Source organism: Python bivittatus, unplaced genomic scaffold (genome assembly GCF_059951505.1).
Source record: "Python bivittatus isolate LINGU-HERP-01145 unplaced genomic scaffold, Pbiv_v1 ctg000980_np1212, whole genome shotgun sequence".
In the NCBI taxonomy this organism is placed as follows: domain Eukaryota; kingdom Metazoa; phylum Chordata; class Lepidosauria; order Squamata; family Pythonidae; genus Python; species Python bivittatus.
The window spans coordinates 39,537,243-39,560,981 of NW_028277125.1; the positions used below are offsets into that span (position 1 = coordinate 39,537,243).

Genomic DNA, 23,739 nt, shown 5'->3' on the forward strand with positions numbered 1-23,739 from the left:
TCATGAAGGGCTCGATGAGCTGAAGAGTTTGTGGACCCCTGACCTAGACCATTTGTTTCTTGCTTAGCTAATTTAAATCTATGGAGTCTGGATACTCTCAAGTTCCTGTGCTGGACTACAAATCTAGCTAGCTTTCATTTTACGTACTCTCCTTGACAGCAAGACTATTCCTTCTGTTTCTTGGATGTGATAGACTGGAAACTACTAGTTTGGTACAAAGGATAAGTTCCGTTGCTCATCCCTTGCTCATTTAGGGAGTGAGCAGACAGCAAGCTTCTGGGATCTACTGTATTTTCTTACCAGAACATCATGATCCTCCAATGGGAACCTTGCAAAAAATACATGGACTTACTTGGGTCAAGGAGGGGTTAGCATGTCATACAAACAAACCCAGCTGGCAGAGGGGCTAGTTTTAGCCCTGGGTTTTGGGGGCCTTTCCACTGTGACTACAGAACTTAAGCAGACCTGCAAAAGCAAGACTATCCTAAGAATTCTATCTCTCTGTTCATTTTACTTCTCACGTCCCCATATGGCCACAAATGGGGGGGGGGAGGGGTCAGTGACACAGGAGGAAAAAAAAGAGATGGAATGTAGTTTCCTCCAACTTAGTGTGTGCTGATCCTGGCTGGGCCACCACAGTTTTGTCTTTTCCTTTATTTTTTCAAACCATGAATAAGCAGCAGAAAGTAACAACTCCCCAATCATCCTTACAACAGTTGGGATGACATCCAAGGTGGCTTTCCCGTTTGACCAGGGCCCTATGCTTGTGTGCTGCCAGCGCATGGGGGCTATTTTCTGTACAGTAGCAGTAAGTGATCAGCCAGGTCATCCAAATCTAGTCAGGGAGCCATAAATTCACAACACTGTAGACTAAAATGTGTTTGGTTAATTTGTAGCTCAATGTATTGTGAAAACACAGCTGCAGAATTAAATAATCCTGAGCATAGGGATTTGGCTTGCGGTCTTCCATATAAAAATCCACTGCTTTTTACCCTGAACTATCTTCAATTTTGCAGCATCATTTAGAATAGGAGTATCACTTTATTATTGCATTATAAATCTTTGATGACCTATTGCAAATTCATCCTGAAACTACTAGGAGATTCAGACTTATCTTCTGCCCATTCACCTGGTCAGAAATAAAGTTTTATGAAGACCTACTGATCTCATGTTCAGCAGCCAGTGGCACCACAAACTCTTTTTATGTGGAATGAACTGGAACAGTCAGGAATCATTCTTTCTTGCTAATGTCTCATCACCTTTTCTCTTGATTATGAACATCCCTGCCATGTTGTCATCCTGCAAAATCATGACTAGGTTGAGAAACTGAAGCCAGAACTAAAACATTTCCAAAATAGCCTACTCTCAGGGGCTTTCCTACTGTTTGCTCATCTTCTAAAAGGCTGCCTTCTGTGTTACATCATAAGTGTCTATGAAGAATTCTGGCAGCAAACACAAAGCTTATCAAGAGAAAATACTTTCTAGTAGTCAGAGCTTCTGCTTCTGGTCTCTGTGAAAAAAATCACTTTGTGGCTCGGCCAACAATAAGTTGTCAGGAATGCACAAGCAAATTATAGGCCACAATAAAATATGATGGTAAACCATTATATCTATCAACCACAGCTACAGTAAAAAGAAATGACTGAATTTTTGGCAGAAGCTAGATTTAGTGGGAGGTGAGTAAATATCATAGAAGATGGTACTATAGGAAGTCTTTCAAATTAATTATTGATATCTTGCTAAAAGCAAAGCTTATGTTAACCTACAAGCTGTATTTCTACCACTCATTAAACCATAAAAGTGGTTCCCAAGCTAGAATGGCTAAATCAGAACTAAACAAAACACAAACTTATAGTATGTTGTGTAAACTGAGCATCATGTTAAACCATAATGTGGAATGTTGGTTCACCTTAGCATATTATTATAAATAATATTATTTTTTATTAATTTATTAATTAAGGTTTATAATTTAGTATGTAGGCTAGATTCACAGACCACAAATTACAGCATGTTTTTAGCCATAGTTTGTTGAATAAATTACTATGACTGGGTTCATACAGTACCCTGGCTTGGATCATATGATATGCTAAGCCAAAAAGTCAACTTAACTAGCATATATATACCACCATCTTATCCTCATAATCTTTTGTGTTTACTAGTGTCTTGGGCTTACCATGCAATTTCAACCAGCAGACCCTATTATCTGGAGTGATGGGAACTGAAATTTTTAACCAAGGTTGGCCATAGATTATAGACACCAGTTTCCATAAGCCCCAAATGGTAGCCCTTTGGCCATGCTAAGTCTTATGTAAGCCTCTGACTCTGGATGACCCACAACCAACAGGGGGTAAGATGGTGGTATGTACATCCTCATTAATACTTGGTGATTTGTAAATTGTGGTTTAGTGTTTTGTCCTACCCTGATTATTCAGTAAGCCATGGTTAAGCAATCAAATTGTGTGAATGTAGCCAGTATGAAGAATAGCCATCTCACTAAACAACTACAGTTGATGAATCACCATATAAATCAATATATTTCTGCCATTTACTTATGTGGCTTGGGTGTGGGAAACTGATGTGTACTGAGGCAATAGAGATTTTTTTGAGAAGTTCCTTTAAGACTAGGTCTCAGGACTGCTGGATACTATTTTCAGTTATAATGCTGCAGAGTAACACTACAGAAAGTGCTCTAAAGCACTGTGTGAAATGTAAAACAGTGGTTTCTTGATTACTCATTCCACTGCTTAGTAAGCTAATGGAGGACCTCCTAACAGAAGAGTAGTTTTACAGCTGATACTTAGCCAGGGGCCACCTTAATCCAGAAACCAACTTGTTTTTAAGCCTAGAATATGTAAAGTAGAATGGTCTGGTGTGTGTTTTATAATCAGATCCTCCAAAACAAATCAACTATATCATACAAGGTTTCTTTACTGGTCTCTGGTAGGTCATTTACTCGGTGAAATAAATCACAGGCAAATGATGTTAACTCCAGATCTTGAAACCAACCCTTTAAAGCAAATAACCTTGAAAAGGTCCATTTTTTCAGCTGTAATAGTTGGGCACACTGTCTAGGAACAGTTACTTTTATATTTTCACTTCACTGATATGCCCTTGAGATGTAGAAGAGAAACATGTGGCTTAAACATTTGTCATCTTGGTTTCTCAGAAGTTGTGTTTTCAGCTAAACATGGATAAGTATGTTATGTGAACCCAGCTTTAAAAAGGGGGCTCCCCTTGAAGAGCATCTGGAGGCTTCAGCTGGTCCAAAATACAGCAATGTAGGCAATTTGGGATGTACCTCCATATGCCCATGGTACATCTCTGCTCTGCAAGCTCCACTGGCTTCCAGTGTGCTTCCAGGTACAATTCAAGGCACACCTATAAAGCCCTTCATGGGTTATTTTTAGGATTGCCTTTCTCCAATTGTTTCTACCTGCCCTATTAGACCCAAAGAAGGGGCATGCTCCAGGTCCTCTCTGTCAAGGAATGTCATCTGGCAGGACCTAGGAAGAGGCTTTTTCTGTTAGGCCCTCTGGAACGTCATAGCACCCAGGATCCACCTGGCACTGACTCTGCTGGCTTTCCAGAAAGCCTTAAAAATATGGCTATGTTCCTGGGCATGGGGGTTGGGAGGTTAAGGGGGCCTGTGAGACAGATGCTTTTCTAATGTTGTTGCCCTCAGCTGCCATTCTATACATATTTATTATTATTGTGTTTTTTGCTGCTGTTAGTGGCTTATTTTTTAATTGACTTTTAAATTTTGTTAGCCATCCAGAATCATTGTCATGAGATGGGCAGCCATATAAATTGAATAAATCCATAAAGGCAAAGATAGGAGAGAAAATTAGAGCAGGATAGGAAAGTATATGGACTTGTTCCTGGAAAGTTTGCTACTGGTGGAAAAAAGAAAAAGAAGCATTTTTCTCTTTCCCACCTTTCCTATTTAGTTTTTGCAAGTATGATATTATGTTATGAAAGCAGAAAAAATGGGAATTGGCATCAACACCTTAATTTTAAAAGCATCTTGTCCAGGAACTATAGCTCTATCAGAATATTAACTAAAATTGGATTTTCTCTGTTGATCTACTTTAATTTTGGATCTATCAGAACAGTATATAGAGTCCACCTTCTGTTAAGCTCTTAGAGCAGAGAGATAGGAGTGTTTTTGTCTGCCATGCCCCCCGCCTATGGGTTTTTGCATGATGTCTACCTCACCTCCTTTGGGTGTATCTACTCCTAGTTGTTAGTCACCCTGATAGTACTCAACCTAGGAGTGAAATGTTCATCTCCATATAATAAAGAGAAATGACTGTTTGAAGTGCTTTTTAAAATCTAGTTTCCCTCCATCAATCATTTTAAATTCCTTTCACAGGGCTGTCTAACAAACCCTTTCTCATTCTTCTGTTTTAACTTGGCCGTTCTGAGAGAAGCTGAGTTTTCCCAGCTGCTCATTATCTTCTGGGCCCTGTCTTCTGTCACCTGTACCTTACCTGTTTTATACAGACTCATTAAACCCTCTGAGTAGGAGTTCATGTGTCCAGTTCAGCATCTAAAATGCTGTAGGTATTTAATTATATGTTGAAGAGTAGCAGCAGTGTCATTAATGTCCTTTCTGAGAGTTGCAGTTATGAGGAAACTCCAGCTTAGGCGGCAAAACATCAGGTTAATAATACCATTTTATATAGTACCCACAGAGTGTCAAAAGCACCTCAGATTCACTATGTTTAGTAATCCCTTTCAAGAGTTCTGTAAGGAGGGTGAGTTTTGTTATCTTTTTCTAACACAGATGAGAGGTTGAGTCTAGCAGAGGCTGGTCTGATTAAGATTTAGTCAGCTAGTAAGTACAAGCTAAAGCAAAATTTGAACCCCAGCTTCTTACCCACAGGCTGAGGCTGCACATTACTAGTATCATCCTAGCATTTCCCAAACCTCTTTTCTTGTAGCAAAAGTCCTTTCTGTATAACAGGAGCAGCTATTGGCAGAAATGTCCATGATTTAAAACTGTATGATATATACAGTCATATTTCAGATTTTGTCTTAAACCAGCTGATCTTTAATTTTATTTTGCTCAAGACGTTTGCTAAGGTACATGAATCCAGCTGACATTTTTTTATTAGTTAATAGCCACCTTTTAGAGAAGACGAATCTCAAATAATTGTTCATCTATCGCTGCTCTGTTTTGTTTGTGCATGCAAATCCTAGAGACTTAATGCACTATTTTGCAACTACAAAGTCCACAGATGGTCTGGGACGCAGGGGGCCATGCCAGTACTCTGCAAGAATAGCAAAGTTCTGAATCAATGAGACAAACAGTTCATTGTGATAACATCAAGCAGCTCCAGAGTTCAACCTTGCAGGACCATGGACAGATCACTAGGTGCTAGAAATTTGCTTCAATAGTGTCATAGTTCTTAAGGATGCCTTCTGGTAGCCCTCTGCAATTGGGTGCCCTTGGATATACTAGAGAACAATTCAAACTATTTATCCAACCCAGCATCATCTATGATGGCTGAGACAATGTGAAGCTAGGGCGCTAGGTATCCAGGTCCTTGCTACTCTTTCCCAATGTCCAGCCAAATTGCTGAAGTACTGAAAATCCTTACGTGAACAACTCCAGGCCTGAAATTTAACACCTTTGTATCCCACCTGGTGTGGCCTCTAAACCAGTGAGCAGACACTGAGAACAAGTCTGACACGATGGGACTTCTTCCTCAGATAGGTCAGATTCAAAGAAAAAGTTCTGTAGGATCTGGTTCTCAAGTCTTGAGGTCCTGGGCACCACTCATAGGTTTGAAATCAGGAACTAACTCTGTCTGAGTAGGAGTGTGGATGAGAGGATGCAACTAAATAACTGTATCCAAACTTCTGCTATAATTCAGGACTTGATTATGAAAAAAAATCTGTACAAATGATTATTCCCATATGTGCACTGAATATGTAGAGACTGGTGTTAGGATCATGATAGTAGATCATATTCTAGTATTATACATCGCACTGCCCCTGCCAAATTCCATACATTCAATACAATATCTATAAAGGGAGCCTATGTAGTGCTGTTTTTTCTTAGGTTCTCATGGGACTGGAAATCCAAATCATTCTGTATTTCCCATTGCACAGAGATCCTGTGCACATTCAGATTAGAACATTTTTTTAAAATTGTGAACAAAAATATCTTTGAAAGTGTCTTATAGATTTTTCTCAAAGAACCTCATTCTACCAGTTTAAAAATTAACATACTTTCTGGTCTAGAATCTATAGTACTGAATCAAATTTGCTGAAGGAAGATTCACAGCAAATTTAGTAAGTTTAAGTATTTAGTATTACTAACAGAATAAAATCTCATATCTTACCTCCAGATAATTGTCCACATTAGTCCCTGAACTCTTGGGACACATGCATATATCATCCATTTTCAGAAACTATTTCTACAAGCCAAATTTCAGACTGTGGTAAGAGTATTTGGATTAGGCTAAAGTAGTGGCAGGAGGCAGTTAAAGAAATATTTAAACCTCTCTTGAAAGTGCTGTAGCTCTAGAAAAGATATAAGTACCTATCTTCCATATCACAATCCTGGGATTTAGGATGAGATGTGGAGCACTACAGTGGCACTATGGGAATCCTCCAGTCCTGTACATGCTATTCTGCAACTTAAATCCACCTCCAGTAATTTACTGTCTGTACTTTCCCTGTGGCAGTGCATTTTCAGGATTTTCTTAGCATGTATTGCTTTACAATAGAATTATTCATCCATCTTTGCCTTTAGAAGTTTTATATCTGAGTAGGTGATAAAAAAACACCTTTACTCTAGTGGATAATGCACAAAAATGCAGAGGCATAATGACAAGGAGCATGATGTGTTTGACTCAGAGATTCAGTTGCTGGAGAATAATGCCAGGAGGGGAGCTATTGGAAATAAGAGTTCATATCTGATTAGGCCAACGATCATTAGATTTTAATATAGTTCTACTAATGCTGCCTTCTAATTCAATCTTGCATCTCATCATGACATGACAATAATGACAAGCTGTCTAAAATTAATTTGTCTCTCACAGGGTAGTGGTTCATCCTGTTCTCCTAAATATGAGAGAGAGAATGTAACTGAATGGAGACAAGGAGAGGAGAGGTTCACCAGGAGCTTTAAAAAGAGTTTTTGTTTAACATGGAAAACCAGTAAAAAGTATCTATCCTCGAGTTGTGCAGCGTTTATACCTGATTACTGTCATGTGTTAGTCACTACAAATCAAAAAGCCAGGCAAATGCAAGTTTGAAATGCTTTATTGGCATGTCTTAATCATAGCCAGGAATCAGGTCAGTAATTAATCAGAGAGCATTTAAGACATAGAAGGCTCAAAGCCATAGAAAGTTTGAGTCATAACAATCTGCTAGCAAGCAAAAAGCAAAGCCACAAAAGTTGCCTGTAATAGTCTAGAGCAGTGTTTCTCAACCTTGGCAGCTTTAAGATGCGTGGACTTCAACTCCCAGAATTCCCCAGCCAGCTCTAGAGTTTCAACACCAGAGAATTTCAGAAGCCAGTCTGAATATCAAACCTAGGTTGTGAATGGAGGACAAGGAACAAGAGTATGGGTCTGCAGTTGAACAGCAAGAGCCCAGAGGCTGCCCTTACATAGCCCCAGCTGCTGGCATGGCTTGATCATGGATCTGGCAGCCCTCTCCTGTCTAGGGGGTGTGCTGATTGCCCTTGCTCAGCCCTTTGTAGTTGCCAGTGGGTTCTGATCTAAGTGCCCGGCCAGCATCAGGTGCCTCATTATCTGCATTGGGTTTCACCTGCTCAGGTTCTTTGTTTCTTTGAAGCTGTTGGAGCTGCCTGATTGCCTGCTAGCTCTGCAGACTGATTGTCTGGTTTGCTCTTTAACCTCAGATTCAGCAGATGAATCTTACAATTCAAATTAAGGGAAATTCCTTCTTTGCATGGACTCTCCTTTTACCATGCTTGGATCCATGCAAATTGCTGTTTCATATCAAATAAGTTATCCTGACATAAAATGGAAGGATACTCACACATACCTTCAACCCCGCAGTTTATTCTGGGATAATACATTGCATTTGTAGGATGGAGAGTAGATTGGATCAGTTGAAATGGCTTTAATTTAAAAATTGTAAGTAGGCCCTAAACCCTACATCATGTGATGGAATGTATCTACATGGAGGAGAGTGATGTGGGAGATCAAGGCTATCAGGAGGGAGGGGGGTCATTCCAGAAGGGGAAAGGAGATAAGAGACAAAGCAGCCCTCAGGGGGATTGTGGGAAGTGAAAGACATTCAGGATAGCCACTCCCTAGAATCTCCCAGGGTATATCCACCTGTTGCTGTAGTATAGATTGAGTCTGGCAAGATTCTGTCTATAAGATGTAAGCAAATAAAGGAACCGTACTCGACTGGACTGTTTCATCATTGTTCTTGGGCTGGGCGTGACACATCACTTCCAGGGTTTTATATGAATGACTTCCTCTCCTGTCCCTCCAAATAGAAGTTAATGCTTTGCTGATATTACAGCATTGTAATATTGGATCAATATTATATTGGATCAAGGGAAGATTAGAGTGTTGTGTGTGTACAACCCACTCAATTAAATGTAATTCTCTACCTCAAATTGTTTACTGGGTAAGGATTTAACTATTACTACTTGACTCTAAGATGAAAAAAAGTCATTGAAAGGACTTCTAGGAATATCATCTCTATCTCCTCTTTACGTTTTGCTTTTCTACATGGGAACCTGGGGTAGAAAACGTACAGAAAGGGTTGAAGGTAGGTAGGGTCCCACCCAACTCTGTGCATAATGGTATTGCTGTCAACAGCATTATGGTGGGCTTTTCAGTTTTTCACTCAGGTGAAAATTAAATGTAAATAAATAAAAGAAGTGACAGCCTCATACCCTTTTTTGCAGCAGCTCAAGAGACATTGAAAATTGCTGCTTCTTGGTTGACTGGGTCACTGGAGATTGCTAGTGATGGAGGGTATTATTTAATTACCTGCAGGAACAGCTGTCTCAGCGAGTCAGATGGTAAACATTAGCATTATTAAATACAGACCAGGCAGGGGGAGGGAAATCCTGTTTGCTGTAATTGCCCACTTTCGCTAGAATAGACCAAGAACAACAACAACAAAAAAACCCAAACCCATCTTATATAGAGTTCACATTATCCTCTTTCAATTTACTACATTATACATATTTAGGAAGAAGTTCTCAAAAACTTTCTGTTTTCTCTGGAGGAATTATGTCCTTTCCTCTCAATCTCACACTAGCCATGCTGTTTTATATTTATTGGCCTGTTCATGCAACATGCTTAACTGAGCCAAGCGGTCAGCCATATTCTGCAAACAAAGATACTGTGTTTGATTGATAATATGCTTTTACTTTTATTGAATACAGGGAGGGAGGGAGAAAGAGTAGACTTTTCTCAGTTCAGTACCCTCCCGAGATCGGATTATAATTCCCATAATTCAAGCAAGCAGATCCATGGTCATTCTGGTGGGACACTATGGAATTCATTTAATAGTATATCTGGAGAGTTTCAATTTGGAGAAGTTCATTAGAAATGAATAATAATTTTCTGTATTTAATAAAAAATAGAGCAACTACTCCTATGCTCAGGAGTAGTTTTGCTGTGGGAGTAATATGCTCAAGCTCCAGAGAGAAGTAATATTCAGTTTCTCAATAGAAGGAAAGAAAAAATGCTGGAAAAAATATTTTTGGAATGACAAAATGTTAAGAATAGTTGAAGTTTGCAGCACATGAACCCTTCTCTGCCAAATACATAGTCAGGTTGTGGTATTTTGGTCACAGACACAAAACTGCCATTGTGATGGCATGGACACAAATGATACTCAAACTTCCCAAGAGAACAATCTGTAAACAATTCCTTTTGAGTTTCTGTAAGATATAAATGTTTAACTGGAAAACATAATGTAGGTAGGTTTTCTTAATGTGGTCTCCTCCATTTTGGACTATAATTTCCATTACCCTCCAAACAGCATGGTGAGCACATCTGGATGATGTAGATAGGGAAGACATCATATAAAGAAAATTAGCAATAACTGTGCTTGCTCATAACAAATGTTCGTTTGGAAAGACCATCATATACTACATACTACACCCATATTTTAGGAAAAAACCTCTGGTTTATATTATAATAAAAATAATATATAAATATATATATATATATATATATATATATATATAAAAAATTTAAATCACACAATTCTCTCTTGACCCAAACCTTTTTGTACTTTCCTAGAAAATTCTAGGAAAGTACAAAAAGGTTTAGGTCAAGAGAGAATTGTGTGATTTAAATATTTAACAACATATCCATGTACATAGCTAGTCATTTCTACAAGGTGCTACATGACTTGTAAGGCATAATGCCAAATAGCATTTCTCAGATTAGCAAGCATTTATGTTGTACAGAAACAGGATGTCTCCCTCTACAGAACAGGCAACCTTTATTTCAGAATTGTCATACATTTTGTGAGCTGTAAACTCCTTTGATTCAGTGGAGCCAAACTGACTGCCTACATTGAAGCCTCTTGCATAGTTCAGCTGAGTTCATGCTTGAGACAGTCTCTCTCATTTCTTTAAGATACTTTTATATCGGTCATGCTGTCTATCCTACCTGGCTGAAGTTTTTATTTACCATAGAATTATTCCATCTTTTTTCTAAGGAGTTTAGGGTGGCATATATAGTTCTCCCAGCCCTCACATCTTTTTCTTCACAACAATTCTAGGAGGTAAGAGATGATGACCTCCTAAAGGTAATCCAGAGAACATAATCAATAAGCAAGAGTTTTTATCTGATTCTCTGGTTTTAACCATACACCACTTTGGAATTAGCCTCTTTTGTTGTAGGTATTTTTATATTTGTAAAACTTCTAACTAAAATATTGAATAAGTTCATTTCTATCTTCATTTTCTTGCAAACTTTCAGAATGAAGCCTCTTGGGAAAGTGCATGTAATTGTATAACTTACACTTCTTTTCATTCTAGGTTTGAATACATTGGCATTCTCCATGAGGTATTTTTCCAATGGCTGTCCTAAGTAAACTAGCTCTGAAGGAACTGGGCACGTGAGCATTCCTGATGAATGTGATTTGAGTTCTGTGGTAGACATCAATTGATAACAATAGTAGTACAGAAAGGGGAACCACCTGCAGATCCAAATTGGAGTGATGACCCAGAAGAATTCCTAGATCTAGATGTGCATCTTCTCCATGAACATTGACTAGAGGTGACACGGCCTCCTCACAACTCCACTTGAAAGATGAGTGATGGGGCGTGGATCATGCTTAGCCCAGCAGAGTTTGCACAGCTGCAGCAGTATTCTGAATGTAAGTACTTTACCTCAGCCAAACGCCAATGCAAATAATCTTGATGATTATTTATGTTAGCAATAACATTCAACAGACTGACCTCCATCACATAATGGATAAGGTCCAATTTTGTTTAGTTTTGTTTTTACAAGGTGCTACAGTTCATGCCATGGCAACTGAGAACTCTAAGGATGTATGCATAGAACTCACAGTACATCTCAGTCATGCATACCGGAGCTTGCTAGGGAGTTCAACAGAAGGAAAAGATAAGAGAGAAAAGTGATTAGAGAAGCTGTGTTTTCTGTGAGGGTAACTTCTGAATAGCTGCTAATTGCAAGGGGGTGTCCTCCTAGCAGCAGATTGCTCATTATAGGTGATTGAGTACCAGTCTACTGCTGAGTAAGTACAGACTGTAGGCAGGCTATAAAGCAGCCAGATTCCAGGGAGTAAACTGAGTTTGCCGGGGGGGTCTGGCAGGAGAGTTTAATGGGAAGTTCCTAACAAATTTTCCCTCCAAGCCTGAAACAAGTTGCTCAGATAAGGACTTGTGCACCATAGAAGGAAGTGAGTGGTATTGTAAGAGGGCTTGCAAACTATTCAGTGAAAAAAATCAGACCATTGGCTTATAAAGTTAATGCCCTTTGTTGTCTACACATTAATGCTCAGAATGGGAAATAAACAAGATGAGCTTCAATTCTTAGTATTCTCCCTGTGAAGATTAGATGGCCCCAACCCTGCTGGCCTTTTGTGAGGCTCTAAAGACCTAGTTCTGGCCTGGGCTTGGGGCCTCAAGTATTTGAAAGCACCATCTCCTGGCTATATTCATGCTGCTGACTGTGCTGTTTCTCTTGGCTGCTATGGGTTTTAATTTTTGTATTTAATTTTTGTATCCATGATATAATTGTTTTTATTCTGTTTGTTGTTGTTTGCCACTTAGAGTCACTTGTTGAGATGGGTGGCTTTACAAATTGGATAAATAAATAAATAAATAAATAAATAAATAAATAAATAAATAAATAAATAAATAAATAAATTCATAGGAATAACAGACACCTGGTAGGATGATTCTCATGACTGGGATATAATAACTGAAGCATATAATTTGTTCAAAAGGGACAGAAGCAATAGAAAGGGGGGAGGAGTTTCCTATTCAGAAATCCAAGTGAATGAATTTGATTGTAGAAAGCATCTAGGTTAAAATATGTGGAGGAATGAATAAAAATAATACTGTAGTTGGTGTCTACTAACATCTGCATAACCACAGGGAAAGTGTGGGTAGCTTTCCAAAACCTAATTGCAGAATTTTCAAAAGGATATGAAACAGTACTGATGAGAACTTTAACTCAGCATCTTTTGGGAGATGAATTCTTGCCAAGTATCATCCTACCAGGGAATTTCTGACTTGCCTTGCTGATAGCAATCTCCTTCTGAAGGCAAAGAAAGGCACAAGAGGGTCAGTTACCCTTGTTTAATAGTAATAAATACAGAAGATTTAGTAAAGGAAATAGAGATAGCAAAAAGATTGGGGGGAAATGTTATGGTGGCATTCTTGATATCAAGGGAAACTAAAGCTGAATGCAATCAAATGCATATCTTGGACTTCAAAAAGAGGAATGTAATACAGTAGAACCCCTCCCAAAGTCCTGCTGTGCTGTCTCATCAAGGGAGGGGTAGTGTTCCTGGGAAGGATGAGCAAAAAATGCCTGGAGTATATGTCAAGAGAGTATAATCCCAGCAGGATCACTCAAGGCATGAAAGCCATCCTTGCTGCTCAGCTAAAGCAAGCAGGCACCTATACATTTGCAGCAGCAATATTGGAAGGTGCTAGAGGTAGAAGAACACTTTAGTAACAAGGACAAAGGCATCATTTCATACTTCACAGGAGAAGATAACGGTAAGCCACTCCAGTATTTTACCAAGAAAACCACATGGATAGAAAATATAAAATGATTGACAATCTGTTGCCGGAAGATGGTCTCCTCAGGTTGAATGGTGCTCAACAAGCTACTGAGGTATAGCTGAGGATGTTTTGAAGTACTAATGGAGTTCATGACGTGGCTAGACTAAGCCTTCAGGACTTCAAGTTGCTGATGTTGTCATGTAGGAAAAGAAAATTCAAAGTTTTGACATTTTGAAAAATTCAAAATGCAAAGCTTCAAAGACATGGAACATGGAATGTAAGAGGCATGAACACGGGAAACTCAGCACAGTGAAAGATTAAATTAATTGATGACACACTGACATCTTAGACAGCAGAAAATTGAAATGGACTAGAATTGGACAGTCAGAAAATCATACGGTTTACTACTCAGGACATGAAAAACAAAGAACAAATGATATTGCTTTCATAATTAGGAAGGATATAGCAAGGATAGTACTTGGATACAATGCAATTGATGACTGAATAATATCAATTAGACTTACAGGATCTGTATATCAGCTGCTAGTGAAGATGGCAAAATGCTAGCAGATGAGGGGAAACTACTCAAGTCCTGTTTTAGTTTTGTCTTCTCTAACAACAAAGCATGTATTCCACCAGGGAATTGTGAAACCCAGGGTGAAGAAACAGTATTGAAGCTTGAGATTGATAGAAACAATCTCTTTGTTTTGAATGAGTTTAATTTTGGGGCCCAAATTGCATACTAGGATATGAAGGAGATTACTGATGGTCTGGCCATTCCTTTATGTATTATCTTTGAGAAATCCCAGAGAATGGATAAAATATCAGATGATACTGAAATACCAGATGTCCATATCTTCAAATATAGAGAAAAAGAGAATCCAAGGAATTACAGACTAGTCACTCTGATATCAATAACCTGGTAAAATTCTAGAGCAGATCATAAAGCAATGATCTGTAACTACCTTGAAAACAACATTGTAAATATGAGAAATTTGTATGGATTTATCAAAAACAAGCCTTGCCAGACTAATTGTACCTCATGTTTTGATTGGGTAATGTTAGTAAATTATATGAATACTATAGATTTTACACACACACACACACACACACACACCCCAGAATTGGAGACCTAGTTAAATGTGGGGTGGATATTATAACAATTAAGAGGCTACACTGCTGGTCTGAAAATAATCAAACTGCGGGAAATATTAAGTGGGGTGTCAAAAGGTTCAGTCCTGGGCTCTGTACCCTTCAACATTTTTATTAATTACTTGGATGAGGGGATGGAGGTTATGCTTATCAGATTTGCATATGAAGCAAAATTGGTCATATAACTAATTTTCTAGAAGAGGGAAATAAAATTAAAAACAATATTAATAGGTTAGAAAAATGTTCTGAAAATAATAGAACAAAATTTAACAGTGAAAATGCAAAGCTATTTACTAAGGAAATAAAATTCAGATTCACAAATATAAGATAAAAGATACTTGGCTTGGCCGTAGTACTTGAAAAAAGGTCTTGGAATAACAGTTGATCACAAATTGGGTAAGCAAGGTGATCTGGCTGTTAAAGAAGGAAATGCAATTTGTAGGATTTAAACATTGGAAAGTACAGCATCTTAATCATGGGAAGTATTTTATTCTGCTTGGGACAAACCTTATTTTGAGCACTGTGTTCATTTCTGAGCACCACACTAAGAGGGGAAATTCTAGAGAAATCTACAGAAATTAAAAAAGGTCCAGAAAAGGGCAACAAGGGTGAACAGGACTTAGAAACTAAATCTGCTACAGAGACAGATTGAAGGAACTGAGAAACTTTAGCCTTGAGAAGAAAAGATTGAAAGGAAGCAATCTTCATATACCTGAAAGAATGTCAACAGAACAATATAAAGACTTAGCCTGTCATCATCTTAGAGTGCAGGACTCAGAATAATTGATTTGATTATCAATTGATTTTAAAAATCTTAATAAAAGCAATTTGTCAGCAGAACGCATTATTCAGAGAGGTGATAGGCTCTTCTTCACAGGATGTGAAGCCAGTAGAGCTGAAATTGAATCCCACACTCCCATTTGGGAAGACCAGTGTGAAGTTGAAGTGCTGAGAATATACAGAAAAGAATGTTCCCACTGACTTATCACCATGAATTTAATCTTTCGGAGTCTCTAGCCTAAACATCACAAAATTCATTATCCCTGAAGAGATGGGATCTTGAGCAATCCCTATAGTTTATATATAGAAACTTCTTTAGACATCACAAAACAGGCATTTACTTTTAATCATTTTCCTGTAGTTTTTCAGTCTGTTTTGATCCTCTGGGACCAATTTCTTAATCCAGGGCAGTTGAACTGTGAGATTGCTGGGATATTTCAATTCCTGGAGTTCTGAGAGCTCAGTAAAGGAAGATTAAGAAGCAGAGAACAATGGTTTCATTATGTTCATACATGTTCAGAACATATTATGGAAGAACTCTTCTCTAATATTGCTGATGATAGAAATAAAAAGAGATACTATCATATCCTATTATATTAATTCTGTTACGTATAATATCAAGCTACAACTTCGCTCAACAACTTAAAGTGACATGGTTTACTCATAGTATTATGTTATAATGGGTGGGTTCATATATCATGCTAAGCCAAAATCAATCAAACCATATGATGGCTTGTGAATTAGCCCATAAAAGAAGTTCAATTTACTGTCACACTACAGAACCAGGCTGTAATCCTTGCAGATAAAAAGTGGGCATGACAGTGGGTATTAAGAATTTGAAAGGAGTAGAAGATAAGCTAAATCATTAATTTCTGAGCCCTAGCAGGTGGAAGAGATGTGGTATTTAAACACTCTGTCTTTTTTGGCCACCAAAATGCAAAATTGCCTCCATTCTACCTCTGTTATCAATCAATAACATTTACTCTGAGATTTGGTTCTCTGTAGCAATAGCAGTAGGGATAAGGAAATAGGTTCCAGAATAATATACTGTGCAGTTTTTATAGAACTGTGCCATCTTCAAAGCAGATTTTTAATTTTTTTATTGTTTTATTTGCTATAAGTAAAAACACATTAAAAAGAAAAAGATATATTGATATATATCTGAGAAAAAAGGAAAATCTCTTTTTCCCATTTCTCTTTTTTTTAAAGCATTATAACATTATAAAGCCACTCATTTTTAAACAACCGATTAAACCTTAATCAGACAGAATTATATTAGTCCTTTCGTTGCATCAATAAAGGGCCAGTTCAAGGTTGAAAGCAAACACATTTCTTTAGTCTAGGATTTGACTTCTAGGATAATTCATTTTCCCCAGAAGTATATTATTATGTTTGCAACACCCCAAATCCAAAATATCCAAGATTCCTCATAAATCCACAAATTCCATATTAATAAAAATAAAAATATTGAGCTAAAATGAGACAACAAAAGGGTAGGTCCAAATCATATGTGTTAAGATGCTTCAAATCTGTTACATCTTCAGTGTAAAGAATGGAAAGCCAGCCTTTTGTAAATATCCACTGTGGTGTCTGAAAAAAAAAAAGATGAACTTAGTTTAAAATAAACCAGTCCAATCATTTAAAGAAGGCCTATTAAAAGTCCTCCCTCCATTGCAAAATACATGTGGCATGGACAAGATGACAGCCCTTCTCTGTGGTGGTCCCCCCAGTCTGGAATACCCTCTTCTGATAGGTACATGTGGCCTCTACTTTGCCAACATTCCAGAAATTAGTTAAACCTGTCTTATTTCAGCAAGCCTTTGGCCCCAACTGACTGATTGATTAGGATGTCTATCTTGGCTTCCGTTAGGGATTTTATTCCTATGTCATATTTCCCCTTGTTTGTTTCTTTTTTACTGCATGCTGCCCAGAGTCCTTTGAGATTGGAGCAAATTATAAATTCTGGAATACAAATAAATAAATAGTGATTCTAGGTCCTTTGATCTTTTCCTTCTTATATATTAACTTGAATCAATCAAGATGCCATTAATGCTAGCTCCAAGGCATTGTTGGCTTCAGGGTATCAGTAGCCAAGGACAGCTGAATAATTAAGTAGAGTACTTTCTCAGGCAACAAATTTGTGAAAGGGTAGCAAATTGAGGTGCTTGTGGGATTTTTATTTGTTTATTTAAAACATTTGTATAGCTGACCATCATAAAGTCAAACTCTGGGTAGTTTACAACCCAATGTTTCCATCTCTTGCACTAGCTTAAATAGTACACCCCATGACTTGGGTTGGTGAAAAGTCCCATTTGCAGTTTTGCCTCAGCCTGCATAATATCTTGGATTGAGAATCTTTTTCTTCCATCTTCTCCTCTAGGGAGTAGAAAGCATGATCGGAAATAGTGCATCCGGAGGATCACTTACTCAACAGAGATCCTTTCTCCTCATGATATGTAAATACCTTATAGCCCCCTCTGCTTGTCTGCCTTTCACTTTCATTCATCACACTTTCAACCATTCTAAATATCCCATGCAGGGATGGTGCTTCTTCACGGTGTTTTATGTTAGAGAGAGGAAGGGAAAATGGTGCTTTCAATCCCTATTTTATCCTCACAACAACTCTACAAGTAAGCTGAAATATATGTAGTCCAAGATCATCCAGTCAGCATTCAATGACTTGATGGGGATGGGAACTTGCCTCTCCTTACTTTTATTGTAATGCTAATCACCATGGAAATCATTATGTGGTTTGTATGGAAGACTTTCTCCCCCCCCCCCCCCCAACTCTATTTGGAAATGCTTTCTGCAGAGAAAATTGTGGTTCTAACCACTAGATTTTAGTGGTTATAAGGCTGACATATCTTACAAAGAAGGCAGGGTTTTGTTTTTGTTTTTGTTTTGTTTTTTTACCCTGCACACAATAACATGGTCAAACATTTGTATTTGCAATATAGTGTATCTATTACTTACAAGATAGCTCTAGGATTTAACAAAGCAGATCTCACAATTATTAGTACAATTTAAGCCATTTAAAGGAAAGCAGAGTAGATCCTCCTCATATTATAGAAATATCTATAGTTTTTACTATTTTAATTCAAGATGTTGCTATTATTCTGTACAATCATTGCTTAACTTGACCTGTTATGAAGAACTTCTTTGGAAATAGGCTGCTCTTAATCTTATTGGCCTGTATTTCAGATTCTACCAAGAAATTGAGAGATGTTTTGGAAGAATTCCATGGGGATGGTATTCTGTCAAAATATAATCCAGAACAAGTAAGAAAACTTGCATTAACTATATTCTTAAATGTCTATTGACAAAATCAACTAGCTGTGTGGATTTGTTTGTACAAAATTCCGGAGGATCTTACTAATATTACTTTAGGATAAATGATTTTCCTTATATGCTATGTAAGCTTTTAAATGTTTCTCTGAATGTGCCTTTTATCTGTCGCATCAGTTTTTAAAACAGGTACAAGTAGGTAAGGTGATTTTCATTAGCATCATAATACAAAAGATTTCTTGTGAGATTAATAGTAATTTCTGGGACGGCGATTTTTCTTGAACTGGTGAAGGGGGAAGGGAAAGATAAAACCTCCCCTCCCTGTACAAGGTTCACCTGTGCCTGCCCTTAAGTTCTTTTTATTTACAAGGTATTTGCTAAGGAAGATACACGTCTAGGGTGGCAGTGAGAGAGGGAAAGGGAATTTGCTTCTGTATGAAAATTCTCTCACAAGACTAATGAAAATGTACATCCACCCTGTTGATTTTCCAGAAAGCCATAAAAATGTGCTTATTTTAGAGGACCCTGGGAGGAGGATTTGTAATAAGTGGCAAGCCCCTCCTTTTTTGGTTATACATACATACATACACATACATACATATGCACACATACATACGTAGCGTGGTGCTGTTTGGGGTTATTCTAATCATAATATAATATGGATATTGTGTTGATTTGTTTTAATCTTCTTATGGAGAAGGGGAATATAAGCTGCTCAGAGGCCCTGTGGAGTAGAGCAGCATAAAAGTCCTAGTAATAAATAAATTATGATTTCTGAAGATCTGCAGTGCATCTCTGCTTAGAAATTAGCTCTACCGGATTTAGTGAGAAACAAATCCTAGTGTTCTGCTATTGGGTGATGCAACAGAGCTTTAACTGCTCTACTTGGAAATTGGAAGACAAGTATAGTAGCTGCCTTATTGCAAGCTGATTTTTAAAGGCTCATTTATTTATTTTTTAAATTGTTACTGACTCTTAAATCTTCAGGGAGGAGTAGCCTATATATTACAGGAAATACATTACATAAAATCATCTGGTCAAAATGCATGTCGTTTACAACATTTTAAAAGTTATTCTCATCGTTTGTTTTCTAAGATAACATAGAAGTGAGGTATAACTCAATGAGTAAATATTAAATCTGAGAATTTTAAGTATCATCAGTTTATATCAAATACATGTCTATTATTTTTGAACAAAGGTAATAAAAATATATATTGCTGTGATTATTGAACAAAGGTAATAAACTATCATTGCTGTGGTTTTTTATTTAAAATTAAAAGTATTTAGCTTTAAAAATATGTGTGTCTAAAGACACTCTTATGCATTTTAATTGGGTTGATGCAGGCAATATTATTTTTTTCTTTTTTGTTTGTTTTTGCATTTTTCCCCAGCAACCTTCTTTTCTAGCTCTAAAAGTCCTCCCCCATTATATTTGACTATTAAAGAATTACCGTTTACTTTCTCAGAATAGGCTTTGGACTTGAGGTAGTGGGAGTAGAAGTTGAGAAAAATATGAGGATGATTCTGTCATGTTGCTATCCTTACTGAGAGGGAAAAAAGGGTTACTAAACATGGCAAAATGGAATATACCTTCACTGCTGCAGAAAAAGGAAATTAGCAACAACGATAGAAGTTGTTCCCAGGTAAGAAAAGGAAGAAAACTGCAGAGCTATTCATGAACACAAATGAGTCCAGAACTGGAGACTATTAAATTAAATGGGAAATGAGCACAAATAATTTGTGAGGGAATTTTTGACACCCAGAGTAATTACAAAGACAAGTCAACAAAGAAGCAGCACAAATTGCAACCACATTCCTATTTAGAAAAGTACTTGTTAAGCATTTGGAAGCAAGCAGGACAATTATTGTTTGTGGGAGGCTGGAAGTGGGCTGTGCTGCTTTCCACCAAGAGCACACGCTGTGGTTTGTATCCTGCAATCGAGTTATTACTTGCTGTGGAATATTGCGCTAAGCAACTGAGGTAGGTATACTTCATTACTACGCACTTGGAAAAATTATTGCATTTGCCATTGGGTATAATGACTAATTACCTTTAAAATCCTTTGAAGATTGGATCTGCTTTCCAGGAGAGGATGCGGAGGAAGCGGACCAAAAAAGAATATATGGGGAGGGAGGAGGTATTTTCATGGAGTCCTTTTGTAACATATACTTTTCATTTGTTTAATCACCCTCCCATCACTATCCTCTTAGTAATCACTTATAGGGCAAGGGAGGAATAATCCACTGCTCAGAATTATTCTGCTTCAGCCCACTTTCCTTTTTCATTTAAGAAAAGACAAAATAGGATATTTTTTTGAGGGGATAGCCATCATTGTTGACAGACAAGTTAGAACATTGTTTCAGGTGACAGGTTGCCTATAACAATCATCACATTGTGGCTGCCTCTGAAGCAGAAGGGACTGCAAGCTTTTTGAGTGCAAAATGAGGAAGCACAGATGTACCCAATATTATCTTTTTTCTCTAACATTACACATACAGTCCTGGACCAAATTGCAAAACTCTTTTAACTTTTCTTGGGCATTCTTCTCTTCTCATTTCAGACGGAATCTATTGTTCTAGTTTCAGGTACCTTTCATTTTTAATTGCACAAAGACTGGTGTTAGTTTTTTATTATTTTTTATTATTTATTTATTTATTTATTGGATTTCTCCCCCGCCCATCTCCCCCACAATAGGGGACTCTGGGCGGCTTACAAAGACTTTTGCTTGATTTTGATGATTTTAAATGTCTCCACTGTTTATTGGTATATATTTATACTTTTTCTTGCTGAATTTTCAAAAAGCTTACCCCACTCAATACAAATCTGGTACCCTTGATTTTGAGCCAGCTTGAGGAAAGTAAGTTGCAGAACAAAATGATTTAAACAATTAAAAACTACAAAGTTAAAAAAAGCAATTAAAATCTAAAATATCCACTTAGATGCCAAGTCATACAACGAGAAATATTGAAGAATCAAAACAATAACAGCAAAAATCATATGCAAGTCCTGGGCAAAATGAAAATATTCTTAGCTACCTGTTCCAACCTGCTTTTAGATCGCGACAGGGAAACTACAACTACCAGCAAATCATGTTAGCTACAACTGCTCAGTGAGTTCCATTTCAGCAATATCTGAACTCTGTAACTTTTCTAGATTAAACTGAAGTCAGAGAAATGAAGGAGAAAGAGCAGTTATAATCCTCATTTTTCTACCTGAGGCCTTAACCCGTTATCCAGGTCCAGAAAAGAATGTCTTAAAAGTCCATACCAAAAAAATCACACATCAACTGGGAATAGCTACAAATGTGTATCAAATAATCTAAGTCTCTCAACTCAAAGTATTAAGACAGTTCTGTAATTTGTGTTGGATAGTTTTTCTATAAGTGCTAAGGTTCCTACTCCCCATCAATGAAATATTTATTTTAAGAATATCATGTAGTAATAGAAACTAACAGTAAACCATTCAAATTTGCATTAGTTGATATTGTCTGTTCTAAAGAAATCACTAGATCCAAGAATAAGTTGCTGGGATCAGTATATCTGACAGAGAAATTGCTTCATTTTGATAAAAATAGCTTTTTGATGTAATTTAGTGAAATACTTCTTAAATTCTTTCCTGTTGTACTTAATTACTTAAAGCAAAGGTATTCTACCACATGTTGAATCTGGAGATAGTTCTACCAATAACATAACTCCCAGTATAAGGGTAACAATACGTTAGTGTTCATATGCTGGGCAATGTAGGAGTTCGACCGTTATAAAACTCTGCTGTAACATTCATTAGATTGCAATCCTGGGAATAAGCCCCACTGAAAACAAACAGGACTTCCTTCTGAATGAGAACATAAAGATTTCACTGTTTGGTGCAGGTCCTGCCCTATTATAGGCAGAGTGAGAAAGTTGCCTTGGGTGGCAAATGCTGAGGGGCAGGGAACAATGGCAAAGTCCACGAGGCGCATACAACCTGCCCTCCACCACATAAGTTAGCCTGCTGACCTCGGTTCCGGTGAAGATTCTGTCCTCTCACCTCATGGTGCTGGCAGATCCAATGGTGAGAGGCACCGTGTTGTTCTTTGCCTCATCAGAAAATCAGTCTTAAGCAGCACACTCACTTACCAGCCCTAATTAAACTTAGAAGGTTGTTATGAGAAAAACAGATAATTACTATATTCTGTTCTGAACTCCTTGGCAGAAGTCCCAGATACAAATATGGTAAATACACACATACACACACACAAATATATTAATATTTCATTAAATCCTTTGAACAGAAAGCTCTTCCTTACAGAACTTTTTTTGCTACCTGTCAGCTAAGTGCAAAGTTCCCAAACCAGAGATCTCATCCAGAAATCTTCTGCCTATAACATGTCTTTCCATCTGTTGGTGAAGTTTGAAATAGGGATACTTTAGAACAATGTATTCTCCCAAGTGCCTTCTATGGTGATGCATTTGAGAAGAACTATAGTCTACAGGTAGTCCTTGACTTATGACTACAATTGGGACTGGAACTTCTGTCACTAAGTGATGTGGTCATTAAGTGAGTTGTGCCCAATTTTACGATCTTTTTTTCCCACAGTCATTAAGTGAATCAAATGGTCATTAAGGGAATCCAGCTTCCCCCATTGACTTTGTTGGAAGCCCCCTGGGAAGGTCGCAAATGGCAATCATGTGATCCTGGGATGTTGCAACTGTCGTAAATACATGCCAGTTGCCAAGCACCCAAATTTTGATCACGTAACCGCAGGGACACTGCAACAGTCATAAGTGTGAGGACCAGTCATAAATCACTTTTCTCAGCACCATCATAACTTCAAACAGTTGTTAAATGAATGGTTGTAAGTGAAGACTACCTGTATTCCTTCCTGGATGCTTGAATTGCCTTTGTCCAATGGAGTAGCTAACTTGTTCAATGCTTCTTCACTGAACTTTGCTTTGTCTTTCTCTGCTCTTTATTCCCTCAGAAGCAAGACACTCTGAACCAAGTAAGACTTGTTTTCCAACTCAGGTTCTCATTTGTTGTGTTATTTGTTGCTTTGTATGGTTGCTTTGCCATAATCTAAGATTCCCCCCAAATTATGTAAGTTTATACTTATGTCATGAAGTTTAAATCTGTGTACTATTAAACCAACAAAACAAATTGTTTATCCCAAAGAATAATAAATCTTTAGGGGAAAAACAATCTTTAAAGTTGAAAATAGTCCTGTTGGAATGAACCTATAGTAACCATAAAATACTGCAGAGAGAGAAAACAGAAAATTGCCTATTTCAAAGAGAATGGAATAGACCGTCATGGGAAA

General features: G+C 37.5%; 1 protein-coding gene across 8 annotated transcripts in view; it reads left to right on the forward strand.

Moving 5' to 3' along the window:
- The window catches only part of DGKG (diacylglycerol kinase gamma), a 183,449-nt gene that overhangs the window by 72,281 nt on the left and 87,429 nt on the right, over positions 1–23,739 (forward strand). For 7 of the 8 annotated variants that reach the window (XR_015794506.1, XM_088132662.1, XM_088132663.1 and 4 more), the window contains 3 exons: positions 11,003–11,343; positions 18,359–18,435; positions 23,404–23,424. Coding sequence is in view for 7 of the 8 variants with exons in the window: in XM_088132662.1 (XP_087988788.1) it covers positions 11,277–11,343; positions 18,359–18,435; positions 23,404–23,424 (165 nt within the window). In the remaining variant the exon portion in view is untranslated. The remainder of the gene's footprint in view (positions 1–11,002; positions 11,344–18,358; positions 18,436–23,403; positions 23,425–23,739) is intronic. The other variant, XM_088132664.1, reaches the window with a different exon arrangement.